Here is a 14,622-nt window from a genome sequence, read left to right as displayed (position 1 = left end):
GTCTGTCACTATCAGGAAACGTGAAATCCAGTGACCTTTCATCTCCACGACAGAAATGCTGTGCAGCACCTGGAGCCATCGCCCTTAAAACACGTTCTGACAGCCCAAGGATGATGGGCCATGAAGGAGAAAAAGTCCTCTCCTTCCCTCACCCCCAAATTTTGGCCTCCCCATGAACTCGGCTTGCTCTGCGTGCAGTGCGGGTCCCGTGCCCAGCAGAGCCAGCATTGCAAGAGCCATGTGCATTTAGCAAAGCACGAGGTAACAATTCCATTTCTTTTGACACTAAGGAATAAATTTCCAAAGCCGCTTGTTCAGACTGCTCCTAAACGATGGTAGAGGGAGGGAAATTGATATTGGCTTTTTATGAATCTTCAGGTCAGGTACGTTAGAATCAACAGATTTTTGCATTAACCTCACTGCTTCACAGCACTTTTGCCCTTGGTAAGACATAATTAAGAAAGGCATGAAAATCTATCTGAATGTATCGAGAGGAAATTATTCTCCAGTTAATGGCAGCAACAGCTAAGCAAGCAGGCAAACCACGCTGCTAGCAGAGCGCAGCAAATGATGCAGGGCTGTGTTTTAAACCAAAACAAGGATTTTCCTCACCACAATTTCAAGGAGCAGCTTTTGAAACAAGGATTTGTACTACATGTTGTTCTGGGGATTAACTTTTTTTTTTCCCCAACAGCTGTAGCCCTTGAGCTCTTCTCTCTGCCGATCTAAAAGGATGACCACAGGGACTGAGACTAAGCTAAAATCTTTTCATCACACCGAGACATGGCACTGTAATGTCTTCACTGCTTTGGTAGAAAGAAAAAGCTACTGGATGGAAGGAAAAAAAAAGAAAAAAAAAACAAATTACAAAAAAAGAGGGATTTCGGTCATTTAAGTGGGACTGTCAGCTTGTGTTATCTTCATGCATTTGTGAAACTGAACTTTAATTGACTGGCTGCGGTGGAGAGCTGAAAGATAAAATCGTGGTCTCAGGATGAGCAGACAGCTTAAAATGTTGTGATCCTCATTCATTAGGATGTGTCAGAGGGGTTGGGAGGGGAAGAGGCACAGCAACGTCTGTTATTCTTTCACATGAAGTTACCAAAATGTTAGAGGGAAGCGAAGGCTGGCTTCACTCTCGAAGCTACATCCAAGAAGAATAAAAAAAAATTTGCTCATCTGGTTCCCTGTGACAACCAAGACTATCTTGGTGCCTACTTATTTCTATCACTTTGCAAATTATCTCATTCTATTTGTGAAGGATAAAGTCAAAATTACATGTATTAGCCAAATATCAGCCAGTCAGCACGGACTGCAGCAGGAGGAGCTGAAAGCCCTCTGGGGGGTCCTGGCATCTCATCCCCACGGCCAGGCTGGGACATAAAGAGGGGCTTCCCTACAGAAAATCCCCATGCAGATACCCTCAAGGGATGACCACGCCATCACGCCTCCTCTCCCCTTCATCCACTGCCGACTCAGCTGCAAGAACTGGTCCCCAGAGACCCCTGAGGTATGCAGACTGCTCTTAACAGGATGTTAAGAAGTATTTCCTTGACTAAACCAGGTTTCAGAGAACTTTATAGCTCTGTCTCCAACAGATGAGTAGAGAAATTTGGCAAACCCATGGACGAAGCCTCCTGGCATCTAGCTGAGGGCCTCCATCACTACGCCATGCCCTGAGCCCCTTCTGCAGGTATCTGATTTTTTTCTTTCCTCCTGTCCTCACTCCCATCAGTAGGAGCTGCTCCTTTCCCTGTCCTCCTGGCTCTGTTTTTGGAAGAAGGGTGCTGCCCACTCCCGGTCACCGGGATGCTGGGGACTAGAGCCACTGGCCCCCCAAGTCCACCAGACATGGGGGAGTCTAGTTACTGGGGGAAATGGTCATGGTGGTGAGGGGTTGGTGGGGAAATCCAGCAGCTCCTGGACCTCTGTGAAGCCACCTTTGAGTCTGCAGTCCTGGGAAGCCCGAGCAATGTTCACAGCTTGGATTTGTGCGATGTGAACCGGGTGGGGAGGAACTGGCAAGGGAGGGGGATTCAGTACAGTGCCCTGTAAGCAATGGGAACACAAAGTCCAAAACCACACCAACAGTGTTTATTTGGGTGCAAATGAGACCGAGCTACAGTGACAGACACCAGGATGGCCAATCCAGCCTCTCCTGATCAGCAGGGTGCCTCATGACAGCCTTTTTGTGTGCTCTTGTTGAATGCGATGGGAAACTTTGCACCCAACCACAGTGGGCCACATGCAGAAATGGTTAAAACACCCTTTTCTCTGAAATTCACTTGCAACAAACTAATGAAATTTCCTATGGACATTTTTCTGCTTTCCAACAGACACATAAAATTCTAGATGATATCTTTTAAAATATTTTTGAGCATGGTTTAATATGGACTTCTGGATTTCAATACCATTGGCATAATTTCCCAGACTGCTCAGAATTGTTCCAATTCCTTTAGTAAAAATGTTTTGGACTTCCAATAGTTTTCTTTTCCTCTGTCTTAAAGAGCAGAAAATGTGTTGAAAATGTTATTTCTCTGAAAACATTTTCATTTGTGACCCAAAAGCAACCATTACTCTTTCATCCAGCAGTGGTGATGCATGTAAGAGGAAATACACATGGACAGCAAAGTCTAAACGCACGTAGATGAGTCGAAGCAGCCACTTCTCATGTTAAGAAAGCCATGAAGAGGTTTATGTGAAGCCAGCCCCCCTCTTAACCTGTCTTCATATCTACATTAGGAGAAAGGTGTTTTTCCAGCGATGTATGTGTATAGGGGCTGCGATACGAGACCTGGGAGACCTTCTTGGAAACAGATTTATTTTCCAAAGAGTTATTTTCTTCAGTCATCCCAAAGCTTTTCTTGGAAGTCTTGCTGAATCCTACTCCAATTCATGAAATTGCAGCAGAACAACAAGGGCCAATGCTACATACAGAGATTCCAGCACACAACTTTCAATGTTATGGGCTTGGCCAGTATCTTAGCAGTCCCAGGGGGAGTTTGGCCATTGATTTCAATGAGTTTTCCCCTGGCCTTCGGTAATAATCATTGGCTTCTTAATTTAGGGACAAAGACTCTGCTCTTTCCTTATATACTAGATTTCATTTGGGACTATGAGAAAAACATAAAGACATGAAATGACCATCACCAATATCAGGACTTAATCCTATAAAGCCTTACTTAAGTCAACAACCCCAAAACCTGCAATGAGATGACACAGGCCAGGAAGGGGAGCCTACATTTTTGTAGCTGTCATCTCATAACCGAAGCCCATACACATGGAGGAGTAACAGCCCCAACCAACGCCAGTCTGTGCCAATGGAAGCGAATCTCCTGGCAATGCATCAGTAATGACATTTTAAGAAAATGTTTCCTTCATATTCTTTGTTAAAGCCAATACAGTACTTTCTTACCATTTTTGCAGACCGGACAACACTGCTCTGGTTCATAGACTGGGTTGACACACTCGGGAACTGCGCAGTCTGCTACAACACAGTGAACTTCATTGCTGGGCTCGCAGCGACACCATTCGCATGGCGAGGGCTAGGAACAAATCTAAAATTAGCCCGTTTCCTCCTGCAGCTCACAAGTTTGCAACATTTCTAGCTTGCCATAAGATAAACACATCAGCGTTTAATACTTCTTGACTGCATTCATTCATCATGGGTAAAAACAAATTAACCTATAGGACAAAACATCAGCATCTGAAATAGGCAACCAGAACATTAGAAAAACCAGCAAGCATGGTATTTGTTTTCTCAGAGAGGGTGTATCTTTTGCCAGGCTTTAGGTCTCGTCAGTAAGGAGACTGAGCTGAAGGGACCAGGTCTAAAAGAGGTTTGATGGAGCGACCCACCTGCTTGTCTGACACCGCATACCTCCTTAATATAACCATCGGATCTGGCCCCAGCCCCACTCTTGCCTGTTTTAACGAGGTTTGTGAGAAAGTGCCTCCCGCTGTGAGTAATTAAGAGCCTGAATAACTCTCCTGAAGTCAGGGAGTCTTGGATTAAAGCACCCAGCGTAATGGTTTCATTTCAGCTCCATCAATTCAAAGAGGAATCTATCTACCTCCAAATGTACAAATGGTAGAGAGTTGTTGCTGCCTCACTCTAGAAGAAGCTGTGAAAATCTGTTGAAAAATAGAAAGGTCAGTGTTTAGGGTTCCCCATATCCTTATGCGTTTGCAAGTGTGTTGAAAGAATGGCAACAGAGCTAAGAAAGGACAACAAGAAGGGAACGTGAAAGGAAAATAACTTCCTTTCAGTACCTGTGGGCTCAATACCTAGCTCCCAATTCCTCAGCTATGGCAGCTCCATCACTAATGCTTGAATGAGTAAATGTGGATATTGGAACAAATGCTGCTTTCTGTTGCATCAGTGGGAATCTGCAGCGATGGGAGTTCCTCTGGGTTCAAAACAAACAAGCAAGATGCAAACAAAAGGCAGCATCATCCCCGGGTGTTTCAAACCTCAGTGATGTGTCACTCATTTCTCCAAGACAGACACAACCCCACAAGCCCAGGTTCTGGCAGGTAAAAAAGCTTTTCAGTTCACCTCTAAGAAGCTCCATATGTCTTGAGTCAAATAATTTATTCCCAAGAAATTCATTTCTACCTTAAAATGCACTAATTAAAGCTTCCCTTGCTTTGTCTCAGCATCTGCAGTCTATAATTCCTATCACCTCTCATTTGCTCACGGCTTTGGCAATTTAGATAAAATCAGCACTCCTTGAGCAAGGGAAGAAGTCTGTGGAGGTGGAATTCCTCTCTCTAATTATCTTTCCTCATTCAATCCTGCTTTGATTTCTGTCTGAAGCACCAGGAATCTAAATTCATTTGACTGACATTTCTTATTCGAGGCTATTTAATACGGAGAAACAATGCAGAAGGAAATAGACAGAACTATTTGCTGAGGGATCAATAAGAAAATTGCTGCTTTGTTTTTACTCATTTTAATCGCTAATTATATGGAGCAGTAGAACGAGATCTTTGGATTTGTGGAGGCTTTCACTGACGTATCCTTCAGCTCTTGCCCCGTCTCCACTACTCCAGTAGCTGCAATCCTAAGAAGCAGTGTGACGTGCTGCCGGGGCTGCCGCCACATCTACTGCTTGAAGATGATCAGCAGATGTAGAAGATGCCCCTGAACGAATGTGCAACTGAGTAAATGAGACATGACACACACATCTTTTGCTATTGTGTTGCCGGTATAACTTGAAAATGACACTGTAATAAACCGCGATGTTGCTTGACACCGAAAGCAGCTTTTCAGGAGGGAAAAACTGCACACAATTATCAAAATAGAAGTAGGCCTCAGCAGTACGAGGAGCACACGGCCAGCAAATGAAAAGGCTGCAGTGGCACGAACTACAAAACTTTTCTCAGCCACCTCTTCTTCCCCATCCTATCAAGTTCAAACTGCTTGGACTTGCCTCCAGAACTTTCCTTCCTCAATCTGACCATTTTGCTCATGTGCCAGTGCCCCTTTGCTGTGGCTCTCACCCAGCTCCACACTTCCGCGGGCGACTCAGCCCTTCCTGCCCACTGATTTTATGAATGCCTCAGCACTTTCTCCCAAGAGCTGTGTTTTGGGATGCTATTTCCAGACCCCTTGCAGAAAGCATTTTGCCCCAGGTGCACTGATTAATCCGATTTATGGGCCATTTCCCCTGGAGCTCCACTTTCCGTGGAACGGCTGTGGGATGCAGGCCAGAAAAGTCCTGTATTTATCTCCATAGGCAGCAGGGAGACCAAGCAGAGAACTGACAAACTGGGAACCAGTGAAGGAACTGGGAACCAGGGAAAGATATCCCAAAGTTTTGTTTCCCGATCCTTTCATCTACTTCGTTTGCTCTTACTTTTCTCCAGACCATGGCAATTACTCTTTTGGTTTTTAAGGGACCCACTAGGCAGCTCTGCCAATATTCAGAAGTTCCAGAATCTGGATTTCAACTTTTATCCCCCACGGAGCAGGGATGCTTTCCACCACCAGTTAACAACAGTCCCTGAAAAGAAACTCCCATCCCTACTTAGAAACAAAGTTGAGAAAATACGGAAGGTTTCTGAAGTATGAAAGAGAAAGGACACAAATCAGAGGCTCTGCCATTCCCACATGGGCAGAGCAAACACTTTATTCGTGTTCCTTAAGCTGATATTCTGCAAAAAAAAAAAAGGCTAAGATTAAAGGATCATAAAAGGCTTGGGCCAGACGGTGATTTACACACTCCACCTGTCCATGGCAGAATAATCTCTTAGAAGACTCTCTAGGGAGAGATTTGTTAGGAAGGATTTCAGGACATTGAGAGATATTGGTGCAGAAACTTTCTTCTCACCATTGCCTGACATGAAAGGAAGTTCACAGTGCCCAGTCGGACACAGATACACACCCACACACCAGCTGCACCCCCTACACCCTTACTTTTCAAGGTGTGTTTTGGGCAGCAGACCTATCATTAAACCAGAGGAGCAAACCTTTTGTCGAAGGTAGCAGTACGTTTCCCATTACTTGGGGAAACCAGTGTAAAGCACCCGAAACCCTTTTCACCCAATTTTCACTGATGACCCTCAGGAGAACTGGTGAGGAAATTCCTTCTTTGATGTCACTGTCTGTGCAGGGGCTGAGACAAGCCAAGCTGGGAAGAAGACGTGACTGATACCTGACCATGACTTGGTGCCTTTTGTGAGCAGAGGAAGTGGGAATCAGCACCCAAATGAGCTTCTCAAGTCTCAGCACTGGCTCTGCTTCACCTCTCCTCCTACCAGTCACTTCAAGAGAGCACAAAAGCACAAACAAGGATGCAGACCCTGGACACCCTTGCTTATAAGCCTCACCTAAGCTCACAGCCCAACTGGAAAGCCTTGGTCTCAGGTGTTGTCAAACGGGAAACATCTGCAGTCAGCGAAGTTCATTAACAAAGGAAGAAGGAAGGAAAATTAAAACAGAGAATAGAGAATACACATGGCTAATAAAGATTTTATGTTCCTGAGCACATAATGATAAACTTGATAGATGACATAAACAAACAAACAAAAAAGGCAGCAAAGGAAACACAATGAGAAGCAGGATACACTGTGAGCAGGGGAAATCAGGAGGCCAAACCAGATGTGGATACCGTATCTCCTAATCTTTACTCTTACTCCCATAAACACACCAGCTCTGCACCATTTTCACCCTCTCTTTGGGAGCAAATGCCAGCACATGCAGGAATTAGACTTGCTAATGTCATCCAGCCAGTCCTCACGGTGAATGGGGGTTGCCTTTCTTACAGGGCTGGGACCACAGCTCCTTCCCTAGACCCTAGGATTCATAACCTCCAGAAATTTCATACCTCTGAGAGCTCTACGGCTGAGAGTTCAAATCATCCAAAAAGCCTGCTGGACAGAGAGACAGACCACACAATCAAACAATTCTTCAGGAAAATAGCCTAAAACGTAATCCTTCCCAAACTTGAGGGAGAGGTGGAGAAAAGAAAATGGAAATATGAATTCAAATCTCAGTGTCTAAATCTACACTTCTATGCTTTTCTCCAGCTGAAGAGATCTCAATCAAACCTTTTCTAAACCAAGGCAGCTGGTACAGTCACACAAATAACCGATCACACAGAACTTCGAGCTTTTAGATAAGATCTTGCAACAAGCTTCTGCAGGCCTAAGCTTTACTGCATCTGAGACATCTCAGCTAGCCCCTGAAATCTGGTTGTCCCAAATGCTTGCTGAACTTCACCCGTATTTCACTCTTAGCTCATGCCTTGTCTACAACTACAGCATCCTAAGCCACCTCTCTGCTGCCCCAAACATGTGAAAGATTTTTCTGTAACACGTAGATTGCCCTGCAAAAGCTTATTACTGACTAGTAATAATTCTCCCTAAGTGGATGGAGTAAATTTATATGTAAGAAATATTATACTGCAGCCCTCCTCCCTGGCTCCAGTAAGGATTTCTGTCTGTGTGGGCTTGTCAGTCACTCTTTGCTGCTCCTACATAAACACCTCTAGGAGTGCAAAGGGAGTGATTTGTCTAAGACAAGTGAAAAACTTTTCAGCAGACATCCGATTGATACTTTTTTTTTTTTTTTTTACCTGTTTGTTCTGCCAATCAGAGGTGATTTTCCTTTTTTTCTTTGCTCTGCTTGCAGTCACCAGGCTAAGCATCCTGCTGCCCTTCCTCAGGTCCCCAGGCACGCTCATTTCAGTCCCGTATGAGGGCTCTCACATATCTTAGAAAAGCTCTCAGGCCAAGTTTTAAGGCTGCAGACTCCTGCCACCAGCTGTGATTAATCCAGCTGGCTTCACTCAGGTTTGGGTGAAGCTCCTGATTTCCTCCAGGCACGCTTAGCACAGCCACTTCCTTCACTTTGGAGCCCTCCTCACCCTTTCAGGACAAGACATCCAATTGCATGGTACTTGCTCCATAGCTGTGTTTACAGCCTGGTGGAAGAAGGTTTACACCTTTGCTGAAGCCAGTGTGCAGGCTGCTCAAAGCTACTGCAAATTCTTGCAACTAACTTCCAGTTATCTCTTCCGAGACTTATTCACTTACTAGGATTTATTGGGCTGCTCTCTTCCCCCTTCTTCCTACATAAACTGGCCAAGCTTGAAGAGGATATTAGTGCAAGAATGTCCCATGATCCCAGACTCAAAGACTTCATCTTATTGACCAGGTCCCAAGAAGTGGTCATGAAAGGACTGGGTCTTTGTACTGTCTGACTATTGCACAACAGCCCTTTATCGATTACACGCAGCTACCAACAAACAACTACAGAGCATTACGAACTCGACACCTATTATATCACAAATACTTGACATTTCTTTTGAGGAAGGAAACAGAAAGGCTCCATGGCAGCGTTTACAGCCACCTAATCATGTTACGATAGACACGTACTGATCATCGCCCCGGGGCTGCTCGAGTTAGTAGAAGACAATCTAAGTATTTCCACTGAACTGAACAGACCTGCTATTGGGTCCTGCAATGCTTTTCACAGTCAAATAGGTATATTTATAAAACAGGCAGAATGACTGGAGAAATCTGCTTGGTTGACTGGAATCTGAAGTGGCATAAAACAAACAGATAAATTATCTCAGTGGACTTTCTTTCTGAGCCCCATGGAAACTCAAGGATCCATCAACCTAGAGCAAATGCAAAGAAGATACCAGGACTCTGGGTATCACTGGAAACCTCAATCAAGCATGTTAGCTCACCGAGAAGGAAATGGTACGTATATGCCTTTTCGAGGTTACATTGCAAAAGGTAAAAATGCACGGGAAGGAAACCTGAAGACCACCATCGCTGCCCATTTCTCCATCTTTTGGGTTTCAAGAAAGTTTGTACCAGTGCTCACAGGGATAATTGCCTTCAGCCTCTCTCCTTAGACAGACTCGACTGATGGCATCCTGCTCTATGCAGATAAAACAGCAGGAAAAGCAGAGCAATGCAAAGTGAAGTCTGTCAAATTGGGCACTTACATCTTAAGAGGAGCTGTAACTTTTAATGACACAAAGGACAATGGCAATTCTGATGGAGATGATTTCTGTAGCTACAGTTTCAGGTGGTGAATTTATTGGCAGGAAGCAAGAGAACGAAGAAAGTTAAAAAGAACCTGATGAATAAAATCAGAGGAAAAAACAGTTTCCACACTACAGCTGAGGTGGGAAGTCATAAACCAGGGGAGATGAATAAAGAGAAACTGGGATAGCATTCATTGAAGATACTCCTGGAGTTGAAATTAGAATCATTTTCATTGTTATTGAAATTGCCTGTGATCTCAGGCAGATTAGCAGGAGATTGCAGGGAAGTTCAGAGGATACTTACAAGCGAGAAATTTTGCAGATGCCAAACTGCAGAGAACAGGCTGCGTAGCAAGTCCCACCTGAAGGCGAGACGGAAATTTCTGTTCTGGACTGCTCAATTTGTCTTTACTATGAGCAGCACATAAATAAGTGTCTAGATTGTGTTAAAAGTTTGGTAAAAGGCTTTGTATTTGTGTGCATGCACTAATAGAGTAACTGGCATGGGGCAAAAATCACCATAATTTTTGTCACTTAAAAAAAATCATCCATCCAGCTATCGGAGACACAGCATCAATTACACTCTGGCAACTGCAATGACTTGGACTTTCCATTGGTGGAAAGTTGCTCAAATAAACAATCCGGTGAATGATTATAGCCAAGCACAGTGACGGAAAACACCATCAGGTTGCAAATGACTCCGCAACAGGAAAAAAGTACTAAGTCATTAGATAATTTATTTGCAGTGAAAAAGTGGAGCTGTATCCAGCTTATATGGAGAACCAGCAATATAAATGAGCTGTGCCATCCAAAATTTGAAAAATGCTTGCACCATACTGCAGATGGGCTGAAACAAGGAGCTGGATCCCAAGGAGCAGCAGAGCTGATGCCGAGAGGAGACCCTGATTTCCTAAGGCACCACCGGCACGCAGACACACAACCATTGCCAATGTAAGACTGAAATGCCACAACAAAACTCTCACTCAATGGGAAGGACAAGACAAATACATTACAGAAAACATTTTCTATAGGTGGTAACTCCACTCCATACTCAATGCAGTCACACCACGGCAAGGTTGAAGATGACTCGCCTTATTTTCTTCTTTTTTTCTATAGATGCTGCAGCTCTTCAACCAAAGCTCACTATTGGTTATCCCTAACTGGTAGCTGTCTACTCACAGCTACAGGAGTCTCTCCAGGCTTTGATACTGGAAATGGAAAAGCATCAAGATGCTGTAACCCCCACCCGAGTCATGTATATTTCTCCCCTGCATAACCCCAGAGCACGCCTGTCCATAGCTGACACAACATTATCCTTGCCATCCTTTTGTGAAACTGCCTGGGGAGCTACTCCAGATCCGTCAGCCAGATGAGGCAGAGAAGCACAGAAGATGTGTCCAACTGTGGGCATCCTGGGCCCACATCAGATGATTCAGGATCGTGATGGCATTATGAGCTCTGGACTCATACATTTGCTACGTGCCACACAAACTGATGGGTTTATAAGGCTCCTGGAACCAGGTCTGGGTCTGAAAGAGTCACTTCTCCACTAGCTGACAAGACAGAGACAACCCTGAGCCGAGCCCTGGCCCCTTTTCCATGGGTGCTCCGTATCTGCAGTCCCGTGATGGCTTTTCTCCCCTGAGAGCAGCAGTGGAGCTTTCCATAACAACATGACTCTGCACTTCTGTACGAACGCTCCCTTTGTTTTGATATATGTCTCATTTTGTTCCTGACAATAGTTGTACCTCGTGTACCCTGGGGCTCAGGGAACTGAGGTCTGTATTACTTTGGTGATAATTTTTATGGCTCTATTACGACAGTTTTTTGGTTCAGACATGCCCAGTGCACAGGGACCAGGACTCCTTTCAAAAGGTTTACAGCTATGACAGATGGGTCTGCAGCTCAAACGGGGGATGCACAGCCCCATTCGGACACGGGCAAAATGTCTGCATGTGCTTCACATTTGTTAAGCTCCTTTTAATATCAGGAAGGAAACCGAGCCCAGCTGGCAGCTTTCTGCTCTCTGTTCCCTTCCTGTCTGCTCTTGCCGCTGCCAATGCCACCACATCAAGGAGAAAGCCTCCTGGGGCAAGCGGAAGGGACCCAAGGACCTGTTCAGAAAGTTGATCCCTTTCACCTGAGTTTTCCCTACACTTGAGTCTGCTGTTTCCTTCTTCATTCATGCCAAAAGATGGAAGTAGTTGGTAAGATCAGCTCTGTATGCTGATAAAAAGCTGAATTTGTATCAGGGACGGAAGTATGACATAACCAGACATCACTGGGGAGGAAAACTGCATCTTGGTCCCTTTCCTCTTTCCCTCACAACATACCCAGATCACGGCTGGGTATCACTCAGGCAGCTGGAAAAAATCACCCACAAAAAACTCCACAGAAGAGGATCTGGCTGGGACCAAACTTTACACTGGTGTAACATCCCAAAGGGCCACCTGAGATCCACGGAGCTGCAGCAGCTCATAGCAGCAAAGGACCTGCCCCCAGAATAAAGCAGCTCTTTACTTTTAGAGGACATTTTCCAAATTGTCCCATCAGCACTTTGCATGTAGGATGTTTACCATGGGGAAAACAGCTCCCCTGAACCCGATGCACATGTATGCACAGCAGGGAAGGCTGATCTCCCGGGCTGCCCTCAATGAACAGGCCAGAAACCCCCCTTAACCCTGTGCTGGTGGCTGGAAACCTGGAAACATCTCACTGCCCTGGTAAAGGAGAACTGGAATCAGTTCCTCGCTCAGGTCAGGAAGCCACAGGGCAAGGGGGATGTCTTCTTCTGCCACTCATCACTAGCAATGGGAGCACAGGGATTCAGCGTGCAAGTTGGCTCCAATGGTGAGCAACACTTTGGGGGAGAAGCAGAAGTTTTCATTCCTATTGCCATTGCTTAAACCATCAGCAGAAAAGGCAGCAGCCTCCAGGAGGTGTCTGGCCCACAGGGGATGTTATCACATTTAGTTCTGAGCACCAGGAGGGAAGGATGTGAAATGAAAATGGGTTTTATTCCCCAGTCAGGGTTTGAATAAGTTGTTTGTGATGAGAGGCTACACGGAGTTAACCCCCTGTCAAGAAGGTTTTCCTGCCCAGGATGACCACAGGCAACCAGACTGGGACATGCCCTCCTTTGAGTAGCTGTTTCAAATCCTGATACTCTTCCAAGCAAGCTGAATTTCTCATCATTCCCCAAGAATCTTCTCTCAACTGCACCACAGAACAAAGAGTAAGGAAGCCTAATGGCACATGTATTTTTATTTTGCAACTAGATTGAGCATTGTCATTAGCTGACTTATCTAATTACAGTTTAAAAAACAATATCTAGGATAATTATCTAATTGAGAATTATTTTTAATGAATGCAACTCTGCATAAAGCACATTCCAGTAGCAACAAACACACACCTGCGCTTCCCCTTCCTCTGGTAGGGAATGGTTGCAGAAAAACGTCTCGCCCATCACTTGGCAACGTTTCTGTGGGCTACATCCTTACTCACAGGATGATGACCAGAGGACCTCATACTCACCACCTCTGAAGAAATATCTTGGATTACATGGAGAGACATAGCTTGAGCAAGCCAAGGGACAAATGTGTCTCTCCTTAGCCTCCCTGAGCATATCTGGAAGCTATAATGTTGGTTTTACCTTCTCTGGGAATGCAGCTAGATATCCTCTCTCTCAGTAGCCCCAGCTCTCTGGACATGCCCCAGTTCTGGATGCAAGCAGCACCGACAGGCCGTTTCCTGGAGCAAAACTCTGAAAGCACAGCCACAGCATTGGTGGTACAAATGTTGGGCATGTGTTCATTCCTGGGTCATATTTACTGGAAAAATCCCAATCCCTTGGGTTTGCATGTACAGGCCAAATTCTGCATGGCCCCGAGGAATGATAGACTGTGATTAAAACAATTCCTGGTGATTCTGAATCGTGCTGATGCTTGAGCTTTAGGTCTCATCCATTTCAAAGGGGAGCTTCTGAGAGAACATGCTTGTAGCGCACCCAGTGCCAGCGAGCTGTGACCTTTTGGGTTCTCCATATATCCCTGAAAGCTGGGGAAAACAACAGCATGGCTTTTTTGTAGCCAAATTCTCAATACAGCCCATTGTCTTTTACCTATTATAATAACATACTTGTGCATAATGTAATATATATGTTATAGAATCAGTAGCTAAGCACATAATATGATTTAAAAAATAGCTATCACTACAGATCGATATATGACATGCCTATCTATTTTAGCATGTTTTCTTGGTACGAATTATGACAGAAATACAGTAAGTCAGTAATTTCAGATTCCTTTGCGTAGACATTGTCACTGTAATTTTGCCAGGAGGGAGATAATAAATCATACTTTTCCATCTGACTGATGTTCTGTTTCCCCTGTCTGATTTCAATGGCTGTGTGCTATCTTGTGAGCTGGCATTGTTCATGGTTCCTTTTATTAAAGCGCAGGCACGTTATTGAAATTTCTTTTGTATTATGATTTTCTAGCCGTATGTGAAATTGCAGAACACACAAGAAGGGAAAAAAAATGCCCCATTTATTTGAGTCATAATAGGAAAAAGAAACAAACTGCTGTACACATCTTGGAGAGGAAAAAGCTAATATTAAAATATGGGCCCCATGCTGGCTTGGGTTCGTAATCAGTGTCTTGTAATTTAGGAGCGAAGTTCTAAAAACTACTAGTGATTTGGATCACTGGTTATGTGCTACCACAAGGTTTTACTAATGCTTGTTCTTGTAGTTATTAGCCTGCGACTATCTGAGCATTTGCTAAGATGCACCAGGAAAATGAACACATAGCAGAGAGGAGAAAGCTCAGGAAGAAACTCCTTTTTTTTTTTTTTTTTTTTTGCGGCCTAATGAAGCTTCTCGGATGGAAGGAGTTGTGCCTCTTCTACGAAGTGCAGAAGCCACCCTGCAATTCACCTGGGAAGCGCTCCAGGGTGGGTGCAGTGATCACGTCTTATAACACACGTGGCTAAAATTCCCCTTTACCACCCACCCTGAGCACCTTGTGGCTGCTGTGGCATGAGGACAGACATCCCTAAGGCATCCCAGGCACTTCTTGCCCTTACCTGCCCTTGCACTTGAGGGCTGCAGCTGCCT

General features: G+C 44.8%; 1 protein-coding gene across 1 annotated transcript in view; it reads right to left on the bottom strand.

The window, feature by feature from the left end:
• The window catches only part of VWC2L (von Willebrand factor C domain containing 2 like), a 39,060-nt gene that overhangs the window by 16,395 nt on the left and 8,043 nt on the right, over positions 1 to 14,622 (bottom strand). Inside the window, exon 3 of the mRNA XM_035536877.2 lies at positions 3,416 to 3,545. Within this exon, the coding sequence (XP_035392770.1) occupies positions 3,416 to 3,545 (130 nt within the window). The remainder of the gene's footprint in view (positions 1 to 3,415; positions 3,546 to 14,622) is intronic.

The sequence above is a fragment of the Cygnus atratus genome, chromosome 6 (assembly GCF_013377495.2).
Source record: "Cygnus atratus isolate AKBS03 ecotype Queensland, Australia chromosome 6, CAtr_DNAZoo_HiC_assembly, whole genome shotgun sequence".
NCBI lineage: Eukaryota > Metazoa > Chordata > Aves > Anseriformes > Anatidae > Cygnus > Cygnus atratus.
Note: the sequence above shows the minus strand (reverse complement) of the source record. Positions and strands in the feature narration are given on the sequence as shown.